We start from the raw sequence: 23,187 nt of genomic DNA, 5'->3' as shown, positions 1-23,187 counted from the left end.
CAGCAGGAAGCATGTTGATTTACTAAACTCATAATATGGAAGAGTTAAAAGCTGTTGCTAAACATGCTTACTTGTATAGATCATCTATAATAGTTTCATAAAAAGAACTTTGTCAATAGTGTTTTTGTTGAGTTATAAAATGCCAGTAAGGTGGTGTGTTTGCAGAAGGGGTCATATTGGATTAGGGTAGGCCAAAATCCAGTATGATTGATGCCTTTATCAGAAGAGAAAAATCCGAACCCAGACACACACAAGTAAGAAGTCCATGTGAAGATGAAAGAAGAAACTGGAGTTCAGCAACTACAAGCCAGGGAGAGCCAAGGATTGCTAACAACCAACAGAAGGGAAGAGGCAAGGAAGAGATCTCCCCTGGAGTGTTTAGAGGGAAGGCACTGCAAATACCTTGACCTTGAAATTCTAGAAATCAGAATAAAGAGAACAAATTTTGGATGTCGCGAGCCACTTAATAATGGTACTTTGTTACAACAGCTCTAAGAAACTATTAAATATCCTTATTCTTTTCCCCAAAAATAAGGTGGCTAAACTGCCAAGAAGGCACAACGTGGCAGCAACTCTGAGTATAAAATTTGAAGGAGTGTGGATCTGTAACCTCTCCTTATTTCATTTTATATGAAGTGCTTCCCATTTATCATCTTGAGGTATAGATGATGATTGGTCAGGGATATGGTTAGAAAACATAAAATGTCTGGGCTGGCATCATGGTCTGGTGGTTAAAGGAGCTGGAGTCCACATGGCCTACTGTGTGGTTTGAATCCCAGCCCTGGCAGCTTAAAAAACACACCAGGTACATGTAAATGCATATCCAAAATCCTGATGGGATGGAAAAATGGAAGAGAAGGGATTACAACATGACCATGCCCCATGTAGGGGCTCGCTCTCTCTCTCTAGTGAGTACATGCATATTCTGGGTATATATATAACTATTAATAATAAACCCAAGGGACCAGCAGTTGGCATAATGGCTATGTCGCTGGGCTCGCATGTAGTCGACCTGGTTCAAGTCCTAGACCCGGTGGCTTAAACTCACAACGGGCGCATGTGCGTGTGTGCCCAAGATCCTGAGAGGAAAATGGAGGAGAAGGGATTGTGGTGTGGCCAGCCCCCTGGGGGGTGATTTCGCGCTTTCTATCTCTCAGTTTCTCTCTCTCTTTTTGGCGAATGCATGCACCCGATAGCAAAAACCTCTCAAAAAAAAAATAGTAAACCCAAGAACTATAGAATTAAAACATAATGACCATTAGCTTGAGGGAGTCAGCAAGGGTTTAGAAAATCTCACCTTCCAGAAGTAGTTCATTTTTGCTTCAAACTTGGTAACAATCAATACTCTTTGACTTATTTCTATATAGCAATGGATATAGAGTAACAATATTTGTTTTCAGTAGGAGAGGCAGAAAATAGAGTAAAAGAATAAGCCATAATATGAAGTTAGTGACTTAGAAAACAATCTAAGAAGCTCAAAAACCAATGCTGCCCATAGCTATACAATGACTGTTAAATTACTCTACACAATGTCATATAAATATGCAACGTTAAGATCATAGCCCCTTGACTAGCTAGCTGAGACATCCTGGATCCAGACATTGAGCTGTTTCACCTTAGTACACCATTAAAGAGAAATAAATCAAAGGCAGCCATATCTAGGAGGTTTTGTGTAAATCTTAATTTCCTGGTTACGAAAGGATAGAATCTTTCATTTTAACCCAGAGAAGCATAGCCAATGTCATCATCTTTTCACTTTGATTAACTCTGTTTCTTTTAATCTCTTCATTACAAGCAAATTCAAAAATGTTTTCCTGATAGAAATTCTTTGCTTACGATTCTTAAAGGGGAAATCAACCAATCGATCAATCTCCTTTTCTCTCTGTTTTAAAAATGACTAAGTACTTCTACACAAAATAAGAGTATAAAGATTCCTGCCAAGGAAATGAAATGAGGCCAAAGCTGCTGGACTCGTTTCCCGCAGATAACAGCCTACTAACAGCTACTTTATGAAATCCCTAATGGGCAAAGACAGAGGGGACGTGTTGTCTCTATGTGATTTTCAAGTTCAACATTCACACTTTTATCTGGAAGCCTTTATTCTAAGCCTGTCTTCTCTCAGTGTCCTTATTTTGGGAAGGAAACCTTTCAAGGGGAGAGCTCGGCTGTCCCAGGGCTCTGTAACACTTGCCTCCAGGCTCTAAGATTCCCTCTACAGGGAGCATACTCCACACCAGCAAAGGGACTCTACCTTTAGTCGGAGGTGTACTCTACCCTGCATTCTCTGTCCAAACCTGAGTCACAGGATTGTTCTCTGTGATTAAAATATCCATCCAGCGCTAGAGGCCTCTCACAGGTCAGTGCTGCAAACAGCAAGCCCCATTGCTAGCTTAGGGGAGAAAAACAACTAAACTAGCCAAATGCTCATGGACTCCACTCCAGCCTCACTTGTCTGCCCGAGTCAAGCTTTGGGGGTCAGCTATCCATCACTCTTCGTGTCATGTAACTAAACCTTGGTAATAGACCAGATGATCTCTGTAGTTTCCCAGATACTAGCAACTATATTAGCAAGCCCCAAAGAAGTCATTTTATAAACCAGTAATAAAATAGACATTGTGTGGAAGGTTAGACAAATAACATCAGATACTTGCCACAGTCCTTCGTCAAGCAGTGTGCTCCCTGCCCAGCCCCACCCCTACCCCCTCCTGGCATTGTTGCTACTTGAATCTAAAGAAAGAATGAATTGCCTAATTTGGTAGGGAGTCCTCGGAATCAGAACATTATTTACTTGGGAAAAGACTACACATATTTATTTAAACACATTTATTATTATTATTATGGGAATTTAATTATAAAATTACCTACCATAACTTTGAGCTTCTTTGCATGGCAATGTCATTTGCCCTGTGTTTGCAATAAAAAGTTGTGGAGAAAATTATTTGCTTTTAGGCAGAGTGCATATTTAAAGCACTGGGTTTGGAGTTCAACACCACACACTGGGTTTCATGTCTGGATTCCATCACTTGCTGGATTTGTGAATTTAGACAAGTTACTTAACTTCACTAAGGTTCCTTCCTTAGTTTTCTCATCCATTATATGGGGATGATGATGCTTATTTCAGAGAATTATTGGGAGGAGACACGAGAAAATATTTGTAAAGCACCTAGCCCATGGTAAATATCACTTAAAACAACAGTAATAATAAATGAGTGTCAATAAATTCAATGCACTAAGCATTTATTCATATTTTCACTCTTTATAGACTATGTAGTTTATTTTTTTATCATAATTAATGCTTTAAGATAAATTTAAAATTATATTTAGGTAGTTATATTATTTAGCCTGAGAGTAGTGTGAATAACTAGAAAGAAAAAAATCAGGAATAAAATATGTTCATGTGATTGCTTAGATATAGAATGTCAAATTCTACTAGCTTGTCTAAAACATATCACTGTCTTATACAAGAGATCTCTTCTCTGTTTTATGAGCCAACACCATCAGTTCCTCTCAGTATACAGTGGCAGTCACATAAAACAAGTCCTTAGATACGTAATGTTTGAGAGAAATATGGTGATGTTTAAGGAAATGCTCAAGAAGAGAAACCTCTGGGGATAAAAATGAGTGTTCTACATTGAACATCATGTTTGCTCTGTGTTGGTTTAGTCATTTTTGGCTGCCACTATATTTGAAACTGAAAAGAAAAAAAAAAAAAGGCATGTGGTTTCTTTTTTTATCTTGCATAAAAAAGTGTGGAATCCCCTGGAAACTATGTGCAATTTCTATCAGGGATGTTGTTGCTAAGAAATCAGACCAAACAGAAGATTCGAGAAAGCCTTTCATTTGGCCCAAATCTGGAGGACTATTACAAGTTGTGTAATATATGATTTGGGAAGGTCATAGTCGTTTGAGGGTTACTTTTTCTCTTTAGACACTATTTCAAAAAGTGGCAATGGAAATAGAACTCGAACTCTATCAAACAGTAGCAACAGGGGAATTGGGATGCAAGACTCTTAAAAGGCCCTTGCTGGTTTTGAAACACAGAGCCAACATTAGATGAAGGTCAACTGTGTGTATGTGTATTTACTGTTGTTGTCAAGGAGGGGGAAAATGTCAGGATTTAGCATTTCCACTCATTCTGAAAGGTCTGCATATGTTTAATGTCTCTGATGACTAAGATCTTGCCAGAAAAGCTCTAATGCTGGGCAAAAGAGCTGCAGAATTTTTTTAGTAAATTAGTATTCGACTTTATAAAGAGGAGTTTTATAAACAGGTTTTTTGTTTGTTTGTTTTTTAGAATTTTCCATTAAGAACTTCTTTCAGAAAAAATTAAGTAAGTATTTTTCATAAATAAAATCAGATACAGTGTTATAATGCAGAAATCTGTGCTTTGGTGCCATATTATTCATTATCAGTCTCCATGCTTCAAAGTATTTTAAGAGTATCATGGAAACAAAAGTCCAAAATATCTACCATATTGACTTAAGTAGTCACAATAATAAGCAGGAAAGGAGAAGGCTACTCAGCTTTCAGGGAAATCATTTTTAACTTAAGCAAAACAAATTTTTTAAAGCCTTTCTTTTACTCAAATTTCTACACAACAATAGAATTTCTTTATCAAGTATCTATCACCACATAATAATAAAATAAGTATGAGATTCCATGTTTTCATTCATTTGTCTTTTCCAGGAGATTGCTTATATTACTTACTGAAAAAAAGAATGCACTAGTGATCATAAAAGAGGTTATTTTAGAGACAGACAGGTGTTTTACCACTTCTCTCAGAGACATTATATCAATCACAGCCTAGCAGGAAGTGACACTGTGAAAGTCATTCTATCACCAACAGAGAAAAAGGTCTATGCCAGAGATTGGGAACAGATGGTGTGATTCACAGACCAGCCTTGTGAGTATGCCCTGGAATCTTCTCTGACCACAATTCATAAACCCTCTGTCCCTGCAAACAGCACACCTCCAGACTATAAATCTGTGCTCCTTGCAGAAGTAAGACTCAGACAGGCAGCAAGAGAATGATCAGTCAATAATAAAAACGATCTTGGGACCAGCGGATGGCATAATGGTTATGTCGTTGAATTCCCACATGGTTCAAGTCCTGGATACAGCAGCTTAAAACTTATGTCAGTGCATGTGCACGTGCACGCATGCCCAAAATTCTGAGAGGAGAATGAAGAAGGGATTGTGGCATGGTCATCCTTCCGGGGGGGAGATTGCTGGCTTTCTGTCTCTCTGTCTTTCTCTGTCTCTCCCTGTCTCTCTGGCAAGCACACATGCCTGATAGCAAAAATCTCTCTAAAAAAAAAAAAAACTACCGTAAAAAATTTTCAAACATGAGGCCAGCAGGTAGTGTGTTGGTTAAGAGACTGGACCCACTTGGCCAACTCCACGGTTCAATTCTTGCATTTGGTAAACTAAAAAACAAGCCAGGTGTGTGCACGTGGATGACCAAATTCCCAAGAAGAGAATGGAGAAAACAGTATTACAGTGTGGCCACATCCCCTAGGGGGCGATTTCTCCAGTCCCCCTTAGGAGTGATTTCTCACTTTCTCTCTCTCTATCTTTATTTCTCTCTGGCAAGCACACATGTCCTATGTTAAAAAATTTTTTTTCAAACATAAAAATCTAGATAATAATAAATCCATATTTCAAAGTTATAACTTTGAAGAAATTATTCAGAAAAGAGAATCCAGCAAATGGTCTAATGTTTTGTGTGCTAGTATTAATCACAGTGCTGGCCACACAGGCCTTCAGCATCTTTGTGGAGGATGCATTAGCACATTTTTCCTGCTTGATCTTTAGCCATCTTGACTCGACAAACCTCCATCCCAAGCTCTCAGTAGCCATGACTCAGAATGTTTCCTGAGGAGATCGCTCTATCACTGTGATATGTAACATCTCCAGTTGTAATATCCTCCCCTGACATTCCCCACTCTCTGCTTTAAAGACAACAATGGTTCCCAATTCCTCACTACATTAAGTTAGAGCTTGACGGGCTGGCGTTCAGAATTCCATAATATCCCCAGTGGGTCTATGCAGCCTCCTTCCTTGCTGTCACGCTAGACGTGATACATCACGCTCATCTCTGCCTCTTTCTTTGCTCATGCTGATCTAGGCACCTTCAATCGATTCTTGTTATCATCATTCTCTGAGGGCTTTAAAATCTCACAGGGTCCTGAGGACTTCCCCAATAACTGACAGTCTCCTTGCTAGCCTTACAAGACCCTCACAGGTTAGCACTTCTGCTCATTTTCTACAACTCCGTTTCTGAATCAGAGTGTGCACACTCTGAAGTCAAAGACTAATGTGGTACATCTTTCACGGTCTCTCAAATACCTCGCAGAATTTGGAGTGTACATTTCATCACGTTTACGGTTCTAAATGCACCAACATGTGATTTACACCAATAGCTTTTTGCCCCAAGTCCTTGCTAACTTTTCCACCTGCAGAGACAGTTGGCTAAAGGACACATGCCCTGGACATGTCACAGGCATCTTAAATTCAGCATGTTCAAACTGGAGCTCACTATCCCCCCGCCACACACACACACACACACACACACACACACACACACACGGTCTTTTCCAGGATTCCCCCTTTGGGTAATGGCACCAATGCACATCTAACATAGGAATGTGGGAGCTCCCCACGACCTCTCCTTTGGTCTCACAGACTTGCACATCTACTGCACAATCACATAGCCTATCCTACCTTCTAAATACGTTTTTATGACACTGCCCTTCTCTCTATTCGTTTCCGTTCCTCCTTCTATATTATAATAGCTCTCGAGCTCATTGCCCAGTGTCTCTGTCTCTTTTCCTTCTTGTCCATCCCTTCTCTTTTGATTTCTTTCTCTCTTTTTAAAAAATGTAATTAGCTAGGGCATTGTGCTCACAGGAGAGAGAGGAAGAGAGAGAGAGAAGGTGAGAAATCACCCCCCAAGGGGGATGGCCACACTACAATCCCTTCTGCTTCACTCTTCTCTCATGATTTTGGGCACGTATGCACATGTGCCTGGTGTGTTTTCTGGCCCACTGGTCCAAGACTCAAACTGCACAGTCATCCATGTGGAATCCAGCCACCTTAACCCCACACCACCCGCTGGCTCATCCTTCTATGTTTTCACCAGAGTTCTAAGTCTAAAATATATAACTGCTCATGTCCATATCTATGTTTTATATGTAAAGGAGTACAATGTGTTTTCCCCCTCCACCAGGAACCAAGGTCCCCTTCCTTGGAAGCAATATACCCCCAACAGCGAGTATGCGTTTTGGCTAAAATACTTGCCCCTTGCAAAATTTTCACATTTCTTTGCCTCTCTGCTTTTACTTTCCAAATGCTTTCCCCTCCCAGATATTTGTCTGGTAATTCTTTCCCATTCATTTTAAATTGTATTAATTATTATTATTATTATTTTCCAGTTTTTATTAGACAGAGAGAAAGAGAAAGTGAGACAGCAAGTCACTAGGTTTGGTTATGTGGTCACCTTTAACCAAGACACCACCCACTGACCCCTTTGCCCATTCTTCAAAACTCAGCTCAAATATCAAAGCTGCCTGCAGAGCCTTTTGAACTCCCTCAGGCTGACTGACCTAAATACCTCTATCTGTGTCCCCACACTTCTTGAATTGATTATATGCATGTTTCTACACTTGGTCTGTCTGTCTCCTCTAAGAGATGACTAACTCCCTGAAGTCGAGAATGAAATCTCTCTGTTACGGGTTCAATTGTGTGTCCTGCTAAAATTCATATATTGAGGTCCTGATCCACACACTCCAGAAAGTAATCATTCTGGAGACTGGATATTTAAAGGGATGATTACATTGCAATGACCTTGGCAGGGGTGATCCTAATCCAATCTGACTGGAATCCCTAAAAGGAGAGGAACTCTGGACACACGAGAGATTCAGATATGTACACAAACAGAAAAGGCCACGTGAGAAAGTAGGAAAAAGGCAGGCATCTGCAAGCCAAGGAGTGATGTTTCAGTAGATACACCTGTACACCTGGCCTGCGCCTTGATCTTGCACGGCCACCTTCAGAACTATGACACAATCAATTTCTGTTGTTTATGCCATCCAGTCTGCGGTACTCTTTTTTTTTTTTTCTTTTAAAGAGGTTTTTTTGCTATAGGGCGCATGTGCTCACCAGACAGACAGGGAGAGACAGAGAGACAGAAAGCGAGAAATCACCCCCCAGGGAGGATGGCCACGCCGCAATCCCTTCTCCTCCATTCTCCTTTCGGGATCTTGGGCACGCACGCACCCGTGCCCGGCTTGAGTTTTAAGCCATCGGGTCCGGGATGTGAACCACGGTCGACTACATGGGAGTCCAGCGACATAGCCAATAGAACTATGTTCTATTCCAAACACCAAGCCCAGGCTGGTAGGGAACAACTATGTGCTTATTGGCTGGTAGACTGAATGATTGAACAAAACTGATTCTTAATAAATAACTGCTTACAGAGGCTCTGTGTACTCCCTGTAACATGATTCACAATTGTAAACTGCCTGCTCTTTAAACGGTAGGTTCTGTAAATTTCCTCAAAGAGACCAGTACCCTTACACCTTAAAAACAATTTCCATCACTTTCATACAAGACAAATGGATATTAGAATTACAAGAGATAAAACCTTTGTCCCCAAGATGAACTTTCCAGAAACCCTGCCACACGTAATATAAGTTACGAAAGGAATAAAAATGATAAAATTAGAAGGAATTCCCCTGAAAGACCAGCAATAAATAAGACTACTAAAAGACCATTTGAGAGAAAGAGAACGGGAGCAAAGATTTTCGTTTTAGTTGAGCTCCTCCCACCCACTTTCCACTGTCTACCCAGTCCACCACAGTCTCTGGTACCTTCACTTGTCCTCCCTACAATGATATCTTCCAATCTTTCCTTTTCTGCCCTAGAATGCACATGTGTGGTACATATTGAACAGGCATATACTGTGTTTGTCACTCACAGTCTGGTTTATTTCAGTTAGCATGAAATCTTCTAGATTCATCTACTGTATAATGAATAAAAGAGTCTTTCTGTTCTGTATGCTAAGTAATATTCCATGATGCATATGTGCCACATTTTAAAATCCAGTCATCAGTTCTTGGGCAAAAAGCATTTAACAGACACAAGAATGTAAGGTTCTTTTTGAAAAAGATGTATATGGTAACAGCCTTGATTTGATTATCACACACTGCATGCATGCTTTGAAAAACCTTATTGTAAGCCATAAAGATGTATGGTAATTAAACGTAAATAAAGAAATACAAAATAACATAAAAAGAGAAACAGGTTGCCCTCATAGAAGTGTTTCCCATTGTTCTAAAAATAAGTTTTTAAAAAGCCCTTTGGCACAAGAAGGTGCTAACTTATGTTCAAACCAAGTCAGTCATTAAGAAGGTGCTAACTCATGTTCACACCAAGTCAGTCAGGAAAAGAGAACTTGATTAACAGTTTTTAAAATGTTCTCCCCAAACTGATTTCTGAAAATTGTCAAAGCCTGTGAAATCTCATTCGTAGCTAAAAAGAAGATAAAACAGAACCAGCGCCATTTGAGAGGCTGATGTCATCTATCTCCCCAAAGAAAAAGCCACACTCTCCTTTGTGGAATCACAGGGTGACATCACCTCCTAAGCACAGACCACTTAGCCCTGCCCCTGCTAGCTCCCAGCTGAAGGGTTTGCTCCCTTTGCAATGTCAGTCTTTCTCTCACAAAGCTCCTTGACCTTGTTTGTGTGCAGGATTCCGGTGCTGAGTGAAAGAGGGCCTCTGGGAGCAACCAGACGTGGGGGCACTCACAGCTGGCTGGGAGGCCGCTATTCACATCAACCGGGGGAAAGTTCTATATTCCCTCCAGCAACCCAGACGGAGGCCCCAGAGGCCGAATGCAGGCCTTGGACAATGCAGTCAATGCTGAGCGCTGTGAACCGATTAGCCAGGCAGGGCAACTGTGGCCATTCCTTTATTTCCAGGGTGGGACCCTCTTTGAGAATCTGCATAAAGGCACAACAGCCTGACTTCATCGCACAGGGACAGAGCCACTTTCGGAATGGGGCCTCGTATAAAGCCTGATTGTAGACCTATTTTTCTCAAAGCAAATAGAAGATCTGTGCTGTCCACCGAGAAGCACATTTTGTAACTGGATTTGTTCATTACTTAGTGAAATGAATGAAGTTTGTAGGAATTCCTCCTGAGCGGCAATGCTCAGGAAATGATGTCTCTGCAGATTCGAAACTCTCCACACAGAGCTATTCCAACTCCTGTTGAGTAATTTGGAAAAGAGCAGTAGGACTTGAGATAGGACTTGATTCTGAGGAACAGAATCAAGGCCACTTGCTTTGACCAGGAAAGGAAGGGTCATGCAGATGGGCTGAGCCCCCAACCTACAGAGGCTGTGTAGAAATTTGAAATTCTTAAAGCCAGCTGATGGCATAGTGATTAAAGTGCTGAACTCTCATGTAGGCAACCACGGTTTGAGTCCTAGATTTGGTGGCTTGAGAATCACACTGGGTGTGTTTGTATGTATGCTCAAAATCCCAGGAGAAGGAAATGCAATGTGGCCATCCTCCCCAGGTGGTGATTTCTCACTTTTCTCTCTCCCTGTCTCTCTCTGCCTCCAGAAAGCACAAACACCCTATGGCAAAAACCTTAAAAAGAAAAAAAAACTTGAAATTCTTGTTTGACCTGCTATGCACTCACATACACACACACACACACACACACACACACACACACACACAATCACAGTTAAGAATATTGCTATTAGGTAGCCCCATGGCCTATGATTTAAGGGAGTCAGATCCCACATGGCCAACCTCAGATGGAATCCTAGTCTTGACAGCTTGAGAAACACACTGAGTTTGTGTGTGCACACCCCAAATCCTGACGGGATGGAGAAATAGAGAACAGACTGCAGTGCAACCATGCTCCACAGTGAGTGTGTGTGTGTGTGTGTGTGTGTGTGTGTATGTGTGTGTGTGTGTGTGTGTGTGTGTGTGTGTGTGTTAGGGGTAAGGGGATGCTTTCTTCCTCTCCCCATTCTGACAAGCACATGTCATCTCTGGCAACGAAAAGAAAAAAATTTAAGAATATTACTTTTAAACTTGAAAATTCAGAGCAATTTTAATCTTTATTTTTCATTTGCCTTCTATTTTCTGTTTAGAGCACCACGTTAAAACCGCATTTCTCTGAGAAGCAGAAGATGATTTTTTTTTCGTGTGGCCCCGATGGCTGCCTGAGTTTACCACGTGTGTCCTGCATTGTCTGGCCCCGTTAGGCTCTTGGGGCAATTCCAGCACTCTGGGCTCCCTGGACTCCAGCCGCTCCAGGTTTTGGCGTTCCTCATGCCCTCTCTGCTCGCTGGCATCACAGGACTTTATTCTACCTGGAATTATTTCCTTCTCCTATTTGCTCGGTTAACTCCAGCTTATTTTTCAAACTTTAGGTTAAAGGTCCCATTCTCATGGGAGACTTCCTGACTTCCTGCCAGCCCAGAGCAGAGCCCCTGGCGTGTGCTGCTACAGCACTTATCAGTTTTGATTTCCTATTTATTTGGGTGCCCAGTTGTCAGATGCCTACTACTCCCACTGGCCTGTGAGCTCCAAACAGCAGGAACCAGGCCGACAGGTGGGGCCACTTTGCGCCTATACCTGGCATGAAAGGTTTTCTGTAGAATGAACAAACGGCTAAATGACAAATCACGACTTATGTCTTGCATATACTTCCAATGAAAAAGAATGGAGAGGACTTCACCTACTGGAGACCTCTTCCCTGATCCTGTCCTCTTTATGGGACCCTCTTTTCAGCCTACGTCAAGTTAATGATATAATTCAGATGCGGGGTATAAACTCCACAAACACACGGCATTGCAAAACTACAGTTCGAGGGGACTTCACAAAGCTCATAGAAAACAAAATATTAAAAAAAAAAAAAAAAAAAGAAGAGGAAAAAAAAGGACCAGCAGTTAGAGTAATTGCTATGTCGCTGGACTCCCATGTAGTCGACCCTGGATCAAGTCCCGGACCTGGCAGCTTAAACTCATGCCAGGTGTGTGTACATGTGTGCCCAAGATCCCGAGAGGAGAATGGAGGAGAAGGGATTGTGGTGTGGCCATCCTCCCTGGGGGGTGATTTCTCGCTTTCTGTCTCTCTGTCTCTTTCTGTCTTTCTGGCAAGTGAATGTGCCCTAAAGCAAAAACCTCTCTAAAAAAAAGAAGAAAAAGAAAGAAAAGAAAAAAATATTAGTTTATTTGGGTGCAAAAACAAAATTTGAAATCCATGCATAGGTCTTCATAAAGTGCATATTCCATAAACTTCTTGAAGACCCCTCTGTACAATAGTTAATTCTGCACCAATCTAAACTAACCATCTCCTTCCAGAATGTTCTTCTCAAGTACAATTTATTTATCATTGGCAGCACCGAGTTAAAAAAATTTCTTTTCTTCAGTTCTGGTCCCAGCTGGTAGAATTTCATTACAGAAGTCTGGCTCCAAACTTAGCAAATTTTTTTTTGCAATTGGGAAAACATTTTGAAAGAGTAAACAGGAAAGGAGAATAGACAGAGAGTGTCTTTGACTCTACACAAAAATGATAGATTCCAAACTGAGCTGGTAGAAATTGCTCAACGAACATTCAGGATTTTCACCAGAGGACTCAGCATGTTGGATGGAAGAACCCAGGGAGAGAGTACTCTGGATGCAGCTAGAAATGACTGCTCAGTCCCGCTCTTCAGAGTGGGTTGGGTTAGTGTGGCCAAAATAGCCTAGCAGGGAAGAAGATTGGGCCCCTGAGGAGAAAGATTTAAGCAGCAAAATCACTGCTTCTGAAATTCTGTATCCTGACTGCATGACTGTATTACTTAGGGAAGGTTTTAAAATGAGCAATTGTCAAGACCTCACTGTAGAGTAATTTAATCCTATCTCTGGAGGTTGAAACACAACCATGAGTTCTTTTTCAAAGTAATTCCAAGCAAATTCTCAAGTCCAATGTTCATCCAGGGCTGAGGAACACTTTGTGAAGCCCTGAGCTCAGAAGTTATTTTACATATTTTGCAGAGTTATAAGTCTTGCGTAACCTTAAAGCTTACATTTTATTCATAATCATGTTTTGCCAATACTAATCCCATGTTGACTGCTTTAACAATATAACTTCTGGAGACCAGCAGTTGGCATAATGGCTATGTTGCTGGAATCCCATTGTAGTCAACCACGGTTCATGTTCCGGACCCGGGGGCTTAACACTCACGCTGGGCGTGTGTGCGTGCGTGCCCAAGATCCCGAAAGGGGAATGGAGGAGAAGGGATTGTGGCATGGCCATCCCCCCTGGGGGGTGATTTCTCGCCTTCTGTCTCTCTGTCTCTCTCTGTTTGGCGAGCGCACGTGCCCTATAGCAAAAACTTCTAAAAATATATATATATATATACATTTGTATGTATGTGTGTGTATATATATATAACTTCTCTCTGAGCATATAAAACTTACTGTATTATATCTGCTGCAAGTGAGCCAAACAAGCTGATAGCTAGTAGGCTCTGGGACATTTCTCCTTCCAAACTTGACATCTGGAAGCTAAGATAATAATTATTTTGAGGCTTTAAAATAAGGGCCCCTGAAATTCTTCTTAGAGACACAGATCTTGCTCTGTCTCCTCTCTTTACAAGAATCCATGTGATAAGACAGAGATAGCTGGAGATTCGGTCCAGTCGGGAAAGTCTTTGACCTTCATTGCTGATGACATCATGACATTCCAGATCCACTCAAGTGTCACTTTGGGGGACTTGTCTCCGGAGCCAAGTGGAAGAGTCCTCCCATGGACACACAATGTTTGGTTTGTTATTAGCACAAGTACGCTCATATGACCTCCTTTCTTTCTTTTACTTATTTATCTGACTTCTATGACTATTTGCCAATTATCTCTCTCTATATATATGTATGTGTGTGTGTGTGTGTGTGTTAGAAAGTGAGTTGATTTGCTCTTTTTTCTATTTGGCTTGTCATTTGAATTGCGCATGAAAGAACCTGCCTCTTACACAAAGTGGTTAAAATTGCTGCCAGGTATTGGGGAAACCAAATCACCTTTGTTGGTCCAGATGTGACACCAAGTCTACAGGTTAGCACTTACTGAATTCCATTCTCTGTCTCCAGGAAAATTTTCTCTGCTTTGGCTCTCTGAAGTACTAGAATTACTCCTACAGGGACCTCAGCTGCCATTCAATTGGTACAATGTGTCCCTTGAGCACTTCAGTACGTCCCTTTCCCTAGAGACACTGTCTTTCTACTGTTTTATTTCTTCAGGCTTCATATCCACTCTCACCTTGCTCCTCAAAATGTGACCTACAGGGTTGCACCATTCGTATTACTTGGAACTTGTTAGAAATGCAGGTTCTTGGGCCCGACCCCAGAGTCCTTGAATTAGAATCTCTTTTAACACAATCCCAGTGATTCGTGTGCACATGAATGAACAACGTTGCTCTGGATAACACATTAGCCTTTGAAAATCTGAATCATTTCCGATGATTTTCCTGTCTCTTCTATATCTTTTCACTCTATTCTAGTTTTCTTAGAATCGTGGTGTTTCTGAGTTACAGAATACAAGAGATGGACTGTACTGTAAGGATAAATTAGTCCAACCCCTTCATTCAATGGATCAAATAAGTTGACCATTTCAAGGTTAAATCTCCTCACTTAATGAAGAGGAAGTTCCAGAATGTCCACAAGCTTAATTATAACAGATTATTTACTTTGGTAATTCATATCTATGTTTCAAGGTATAAGTAGCTTTGTGGATTACCACTGAATATTTTAAATTCTGAGAACCATACATGCATTTTAACAGAAATACACTCAGTCTACAGTTCATTATCTCAGGACATCTAACTCTTTAAAGTATAAAATAGGGCTATTCAGTTACATGTATTAACAGCTCTGAGATTCATACAATGGCTACACTATAACATTAACAACCTCTGGAGTCAAACATGGTACTAATTTGTAGGTGCTATCTTTGAGCTTACCGCCTAACTTTGACAGCAGGGCCACAGCTTAGATGCTTGTACTTGATTCCTAGTACAGATGGTTTCCAACTTACAATGGTTCGTCTTAAAATTATTTTGGCTTTATGATGGTGTGAAAATCATACATATGCAATAGGAACTATACTTTGAGTGCCCTACAACCATTCTGTTTTTGACTTTTAGATACAGTATTCAATAAGTTCCATAAGATACTCAACACTTTATTATGAAATAGGCCTTGTGTTAGATCATTTTGCTCAACTGTAGGCTAATGTAATTGTTCTGAGCAAGGCTAAACTACAAAGTTTAGTTGGTTATTATGCTATTTTCAATTTTCAATTCAAGACATAACCCCATCATAAGTTGAGGAGCATCTGTATAATATCGCAACTCTACTTCTCTTTCCATTTGATTGAAACATACCTATGAACCCTAACACTTTAGCTGATAATGAGTACTATGATATCTTCAAGGATAGCATTTTTTTAGGGCTGGATCACTTCAAGACAGCCATTCCAAATTTTAACCATCAGGAAGACCAGTTTAAACACAGATTATTGGACTAACTTTCAGAGATTGCAATTTTAGAGATCTAGGGTAAGGTCCCAAAATTTGCATTGCTAACAAGTTCTAGGAGATACTGCTGCTATTCTTCAGGGACTACATCAGGCAGAATCACTTCCCTGGGGTTGTCCACTTGTAGACTAGCTCACTATATAAAGTCAATCTTGAAGTCTCAGACCTTCTATTAAAAACAAAATAACAACAACAACAGAACTTTTATCTTCAGAGGAATAATTGCCTCTACGTGCTTCCTAAACTAGAAATTCGTAAGTGGACACCTACTCTGTTTTATAGATAGAACACCATGGCCCTGGCTTTCTGTGCTATTGCTTATATTCCTTGCTCTTGCTCCTCTACTCAGTCCACTCCAGTCCTCCCCCCCAACCCCCTGATTTCTCTGAATGACTCTTTTTTAGAAAGGTCTTTGCCATAGGGCACATGTGCTTGCTGGAGAGAGAAAGACACAGTGAGAAATCACCCCCCAGGAGAGGCAGCCATGCTGCAATCCTCCTTTTCCATTCTGCTCTCAGGATTTGGGGCATGTATACACACACACCAGTGAGAGTTTCAAGCCCTTGCGTTTAAGATTCGAACTGTAGTCAGCCAAGGGGGACTCTAGCATCCTAACTATGACACCACCTGCTAGCCCCTTGACTCTCCTTCTTCCTCCTCTATCACTACCATTCTTTCTCTGCTAACATCAAGGTGAGCCTAAAGTCTCCTGTTCCATGAGACACTGACATCCCACTTTCCATTTGCTTATTGTACTCAGGTATAGGGCTTCGTTCCTTGAAACTTCATTCTAGGTCCCCCTTTCTCTAAGGCCATCTATCAATGCAGCAACGTAGGCAGCTATTCAAATCTTTTCCACTTTGACTTCACTTATCCCTCTTAAATCTAATAGGATTTAACTCTTTTAAGTTCCGCTAATGTTCCAGTAAATTTTCTAAAGCCTACCACGAGATTACTACCCGAGTTCTCTTATTTATGGATGGTATTGTTTTCAACATGGAATTGAAAAGGGAGTAATTCTTGGTCTAATAGCAACTTCAAAGAGAAATAAGTACAGGGCTTACCATGAATGAACCATTGCATCTGAAATCCTTTCTCGTGGTAGCCAACCCCATCGGTATGAAATAGCACTTGAAGCCTGGAACTCGTGGTGCTCCCTGGAGGAGGTGTATTTTCTCCACAGTAGCGCCCAATCCGCTGTGCTCCATCATAGAGCTGAAATAAAAAAGAAACTTCCCAATGTAAAAAAGCTTCACATGGTTTGTCAGGAGGAAACAATCAAGTCCACTGATGTAGCAAAAAGCTGTTTCTCGTTCAAAGGTTAGAGTTAAATCTGCTGAGGTAATTTAAGTACGTGAGGCTTAACACAAGAACTAAGAAACGACAATTGCACAGAGAAGGTTTTAGAAATGGGTCTGATTCTAAGCCAAATAAGTTTGGAAATCCAACTATTAACAAGTGGTTTTAAGTCAACCTAAAAATTATAAAGTATAACCCAGCCACAGAATAGGAAAATAGTAAATGGAATGAACTACATTCACCTTTTCACCTTTTTCTTTTTGTTTTATTCTCTTTTTATAAGGTTTTTGTGATACTCTGTTACTGAGCACTCCAGCAGCCTGGACACACCCAGTCCACTGGGAGACTTGTGCCTGGTCTCAGCAGGCCTCTTCTTAGGAGTGCACCCCAAGGCCCTGGGTGTAATTTTATAACTTTTGTTACTCCATCACCCAGCACTCTAGCAACCTGGGTTCACCCCTCCACCAGGAGACTCAGGCCTGGTCTCAGCAGGCCTTCTCTCGTGAGTGCACCCGCTGGCCCCAGGAGTAACTTTGGAACTTTTGGCACACCAGCCCACTGTGCCCAGTGCAGCATGTGATTTGATCCTCTTCACTATGTTATATCTCCTTAGCTTGCTACCACCTCATTTAGGGCTGAACGTTTGGCAGAAGAGCTAAGTTCCTAAAGGTACCTATAACTGCTCAGATCTGGGACACACAGGCCTCCAAAAGAAACGCATCTGGAACTCAGGGTGTAATTTCCTTTTCTAATAGTACAGAATCTACTCCAATAAATAGGAAAAAGTGAATACTGCATCAGATGACCAAAATCAGTACAGATCTCAAAAATACATGAGGGACCAGCAGTTGGCGTAATGGCTATGTTGCTGGACTCCCATGTAGTCAACTGTAGTTCAAGTCCTGGACTGATGGATTAAACTCACTCTGGGCACGTGTGCATGTGTGCCCAAGATCCTGAGAGGAGAATGGAGGAGATGGGATTGTGGTGTGGCCATTCTCCCTGGGGGGTGATTTCTCGCTTTCTGTCTCTCTCTGTCTTTCTGGTGAGTGCATGCACCCTATAGCAAAAACCTCTCCAAAAATAAAAAATAGAAGTACAAATCAAAATCACAATAAGGCACCACTTAACCCCAGTCAGAATGGCTAAAATTAAATAAATAAATAATGATAAATGCTGGAGAGGCTGTGGTGGAAAGGAAACTGTCCTACACTATTGGTGCGAATGCAAATTAGTAGAACCACTTTGGAGATTGATATGGCGATTCCTCAGAAACCTACAAATAGAACTACCATACAACTCACTAATTCCACTCTTAGGTATTTATCCAAAGGATAAAAAAAATCCTCAGTCAGAAAAACACTTGACATCCGTGTTTATTACAGCATTGTTTACAATTGCTAGGATATGTAATCAACCTGAATATTCAAAAATAGACAAGTGGATTGAAAAAAATGTGACATGTATACTCAGCTATACAAAAAAAAAAAAAAAATGAGACCATGACATTTGATACAAAGTGGAAGACTTAGTTAAGCAAAGCAAGCCAGACTATGAAAGACACAGATTTTGTATGTCCCCACTCAGTATATACCAAATGTTTGCACTATATAGCAGAAACTCCAAGTCTGGAAGGTATAGTAGTAGGAGGGCAGCTGTGGATAGTAGAGAGAGTAAGTATAGGGATAATATGTGGGTGAAGGAGTAGGGGAGGGAGGGATCAGGAGAAAAAAATAATAGGTTTAACTGACACAAAAATGAAAAGGTATTTGCTGCTGCTGATGTATATGGTGGTGTCTTTATCTTTACTGATATGTTCCATATTAGTGCTGGAAAAAGCAATGTTGTACACTATAACAATATATAGTTGTGGAATATAAATTTTAAAAATATATAAAAATAAAAATAAAAAAGGTTTTAGCCATAGGGCACATGCACTCATGAGAGAGAGAGAAAGAGAGAGAGAAAGAGAGAGGAGAGAAAAAGAAAATAAATCACCCTCCCCGCCATGGGGCATGGCTATGCCACAGTCCCTTCTTTTTCATTCTCCTCCTTGAATTTTTGGGCATGCACACACACGCCCCCAGTGTGATTTTAAAGCCACTGGGTCCAGGACTTGACTGCGATTAGCACATGAGAGTCCAGTGCTATAATTACTACACCATCTGCTGGCTCCACTACCTTCACGTATTAATAACACATGAGATATTCAATGAATAGCAGCTGCCATCATTGTCAAGACACATTTTTAAAAAATAAATACTAATGGACATCTTAGAAAGGTATGGAAAAAGAAAATTTAAAGGTTAATTCCACTGAACATAAACACTGTTAATATTTTGTTAATATCGGAAATTTCTCCTCAATATCTTTATACTTGTACAGGTGTGCGTGTCTGTGTGTATAAATGTGGATTACAAATGTAATTGTGTTCCCTGTTATTATCTAAGCATGGCACTAAATAGTTTTTGTTAAGATTTCTAACAATGGCATAAATGTCACTAATATGAGGGAACTTTGAAAAGGTCATGGAAATGTGAAATTAAAGTATATAATTATTGTGGTGCAAAAAATAATCTTTGAAAGCCATACAGTTTTTGTTTAATATGTATTTTTCCGTGAATTTTTTGAAGACTCCCTCATGTACTGTTACATTATGATTTTATTGTGGTTAGATATTTCCATTTATTTGTCAGTATAGACATTTGTTTGGCATTTTACATGTTTATTTTAAAAGACTTCTATAAAGGTAACAAACAAGGGTGTAATCTTTTGTGGTCTTTGATATAATATTATTAAATATCTTACCAGAAATTTATATCAATTTATATTTTCACCAGCAATTTAGAGAGATATTTCTTTTGATGCAACTTTGACAATTACAACAATTACCATTTTTAAAACTGGTGCTGATAGTGAAAAAATTTTTTTTTGTAATTGCCTTAACTTGTGTTGATTTGATTACTTTGAGGTTGAAACTTGTTTGCTTGTTCGATTTCATGTTTATTGGGCATTTATATTTTTTCCTTGAAATTTTTCTGCCCATTTTTTTCTATAGGTATTTACTCATTCTGGTGTGTACCTTTTATCTGCCTCTTTTAATAATTTCACCAGACATACAGCTCCATGCTGAAAGAAAAACATAAGTAACCCTAACCCTCTCTACCGTCTCTCTTTATTTGGGAAAGATAATGATCATCCAGAAAGACTGGCTTCCTCATGACTGACTCAGGCCATCATAGAGTCTCTTAATCTTCTTGAAGTTCACATGAAACACTTTGCTCCAGTCACCATTGAAATGAGCTGCCCATTTCAATAAAATGGAAAAGACCAATAATAAACTCATGACTTCCTTGATGATTCTCTTGGAGAGCACACGTATGTAAGAGTATATGTATGTAATATTTGCATGTGTCTGTGAGTAATTATGTCATCTAGATTCAATCAATTCTAGGCTGATCAAATTACTTTTATTTACAGAAATGCTTTGACATAAAATACTGTTTGAAACACTTTTGAGCATGGAAAACTTTATAACCAAATTGTATACAGCACCTCAATGCAGCCTTCCCTAATCCCTAGAGTCAGGCATAAATTAGTTTCCTTTGAAACGCCACAGCTTTTCATCTGTATTCCTTCTGTGGAAATAGTCACATCCCCTTGCATTCTAGTCACAGGCATGTATGTCTTATCTCCCCTACCGACTATGAGGGTTTTTTTTCCCTTTTTTAGAGCACAGACCACTGCTGTCCTTCCCCTCACTGCCCAGAGCAGGGATTTAATGAGGGCAGGTTCCCAACATCTTCAGTGAATAAACACAAAGATTTCTTCTACAAATGCACTTATTTTAATAGGATTTAACCTGCACTGTTACTAGAATGCTGTATAGTTAGATAGGTGTTAGGGTCCTAAATTTTAACATGTTCTTTTCGGGCAATGTAATGCCTGGATCCTTTGTGGCCATGCTGCAGGAGAAACCAAGCGCGCTTTGTTCAATGTCAGAAAAAAATAGCAGATTTCTAAATTTTGACCTGTCTTGAGTTTTTGAATTAGCTACTCATCAGACATACATGCTTGTGAGATTTCGGGAATGTTGGCAGAGGTTTTAAAAAAGCAGCTCAGAAGTCCATTCACCCTAAGTACTGAGACTAAGTATTTTAAGCAAACGACTAAAGATGAGATTTATTTTTTTAGAATTATGATTTTCACTTTTTTAAGACTACAGTTGCTTCAAGTGTATGTTCTTATTATCGAGTTTCTAATATTGTTTGGATTTGGTAGACGTCATAATGAAGGACAGGGATTGAGAGAAAGAATAAAACAACATAAAAAGAAAAGTGAACAAGAACAAAAGCCCTTCACCTCATATCTCACCCTTTCACGTGGGGGGCAGGGAGGAAGCGGAGGTCAGGGAAGAGGCCAAGATTGCAATCTGTGTGTTCCTAAATCACCACTTCACTGTAGGATATCTACCCGCTTCTGTTTCCATTCACGCTGGTGTATGATACCCAGTTTGAAATGAGTTAATATTAAACCGAGTATATTGTCCTCAAATAGAAGCCTAACAAGCAAGAAAACATGGTCTTCCACCTCAGAAGGTTTATTCTCAACTCTGAACCAAAACTTATATTATTTCACCTTTATTCAAAACACAGAAGGTACGCTTTTCCTACAACCAGCAGCTCAGGGAGAGCTTTTGAAACAGTAGGCTCAGGTTGAGGGATAGTTTGATTCCACACAAGGTCACGAACAATGTAGTGTTTTTGCCTCTCAGCTCAGGAAGGTTAATAGATCTGACATTTTCACATAACTTAGAGGGGATTTTTATTCTTCCTTCCGGATAAGATTACTTCAGTGACTAAGAGCCCCAGAAGCCCGCCCCAGCCATTCAATGGTCTTAAATAACACATTGTGAGTGGATAGGGGGTGGAGGGCAAAAGCAGTGTATTTGGGGGGAGCACTGAAGAATGACAATTAGTTTCTTTTTGCCTTTGGAAGGAAGGGATGGTGAAATAAACATCAAATAGACATTTGTAAACAGGTTTAAGTATAATGTCAAATAAATTAATGAAATAATTGTTGTAGAAGAATGCTTCCATAATGAAAAGTGTCCCCTACCCCCAATTTTATGTCCTTTTAAAGTTTACACTTAATTAAATCAGGTTTTTTGTTTATAGTCACACAGATGGCTAACGTCACCTCTACAATTCATTCCCGCGTAAATTTACCACACAAGAAAGAACAGTCATTTCTCAAAGTACACAAATACGGGTTACCATGGAAACTGGTTGGTGCCTTGCTGCTTCTGATTCTGTTTTCAGAGCAGGATGTTAACCACAGGACATTCCAGCTGTGACTCATCCAGACCACTGGCAAGCATGCTGGCTTGGACCCAGTAAAAAAGTATGATGTCTCCTGCTTTTCGAGAGTCTAAAGTTCTATTTGGAGTGAACACATTTAAAGTTCTAATGACGTTCATATAGAGAAAACCAATAGAAACTAAGAAGGGAGAGACTGAGATTCTCACCTTGAAGATGCAGATCTAATTTGCTTAACTATGTTTAGAAGATTTTTTGGTTCTTTCTTTCCTTTTAAACTTTTTGCCAGAGGGCACACGCATTCAATGCAGAGAGGCAGAAGAAGAGAGGGCAATTGAGAAGTACCCCCCATATGGGGCATTTCACCCAAGTCTTCTTCATTTCTCCCTCTTTTCAGGATTTTGGGCATGCATGTGCATGTGCCCAGTGTGTTTCTCGTTGCAGAGTCTGGGACTTGAACTGTGCAGCTGGCCATGTGGAATGTAGTTAGATTTACATTTTCTAATTATATCTTCAGATGTACTAGTTGTATCTTACAAAATGGTCTGTGTATGATCTTTCAGTTATTCTCTAAAGATCATTTATTTAGGATTTTTGTGATTTTGATCCCCTTACCCCAACCTAGCCCTAAAATATCTCAACCATTTTTGGACACCCAAAGAGGAAGGAAATGTCTTGCCTAAGCCGCAGTTACCAATTTCTATCTACTTCCTTTGCATGGGTTTGATAATTTGTCACAAACATGGTTTATTAAGCCATCAGTAAATCCAGACTCAAGTTAGAGTACGAAATAATCTGTGGACTCCTTCTAAATGCTAAGGACCAATACAAGGTGGAAGACAGAAAAAAGAAGATAGATGAAATATGGCCAATCACTGAAGGAGAGTTCAATTTTTGTAAAATTAAGGGTTTTTAGGTACTTTAGTCTACTTCTAAGTGAGCAGAGACCCAGAGCCAGCTAATGTGCACCTTG

At 40.1% G+C, this 23,187-nt stretch overlaps 1 protein-coding gene across 1 annotated transcript in view; it reads right to left on the bottom strand.

The window, feature by feature from the left end:
• The window catches only part of CUBN (cubilin), a 327,155-nt gene that overhangs the window by 190,006 nt on the left and 113,962 nt on the right, over positions 1–23,187 (bottom strand). Inside the window, 1 exon segment of the mRNA XM_006159747.2 lies at positions 16,662–16,812. Within this exon segment, the coding sequence (XP_006159809.2) occupies positions 16,662–16,812 (151 nt within the window).

Source organism: Tupaia chinensis, unplaced genomic scaffold, assembly GCF_000334495.1.
Source record: "Tupaia chinensis unplaced genomic scaffold, TupChi_1.0 Scaffold000647_1, whole genome shotgun sequence".
Lineage (NCBI taxonomy): Eukaryota > Metazoa > Chordata > Mammalia > Scandentia > Tupaiidae > Tupaia > Tupaia belangeri.
The sequence above is the reverse complement of the archived record's forward strand: the minus strand, read 5'-3'. Positions and strand labels throughout refer to the sequence as shown.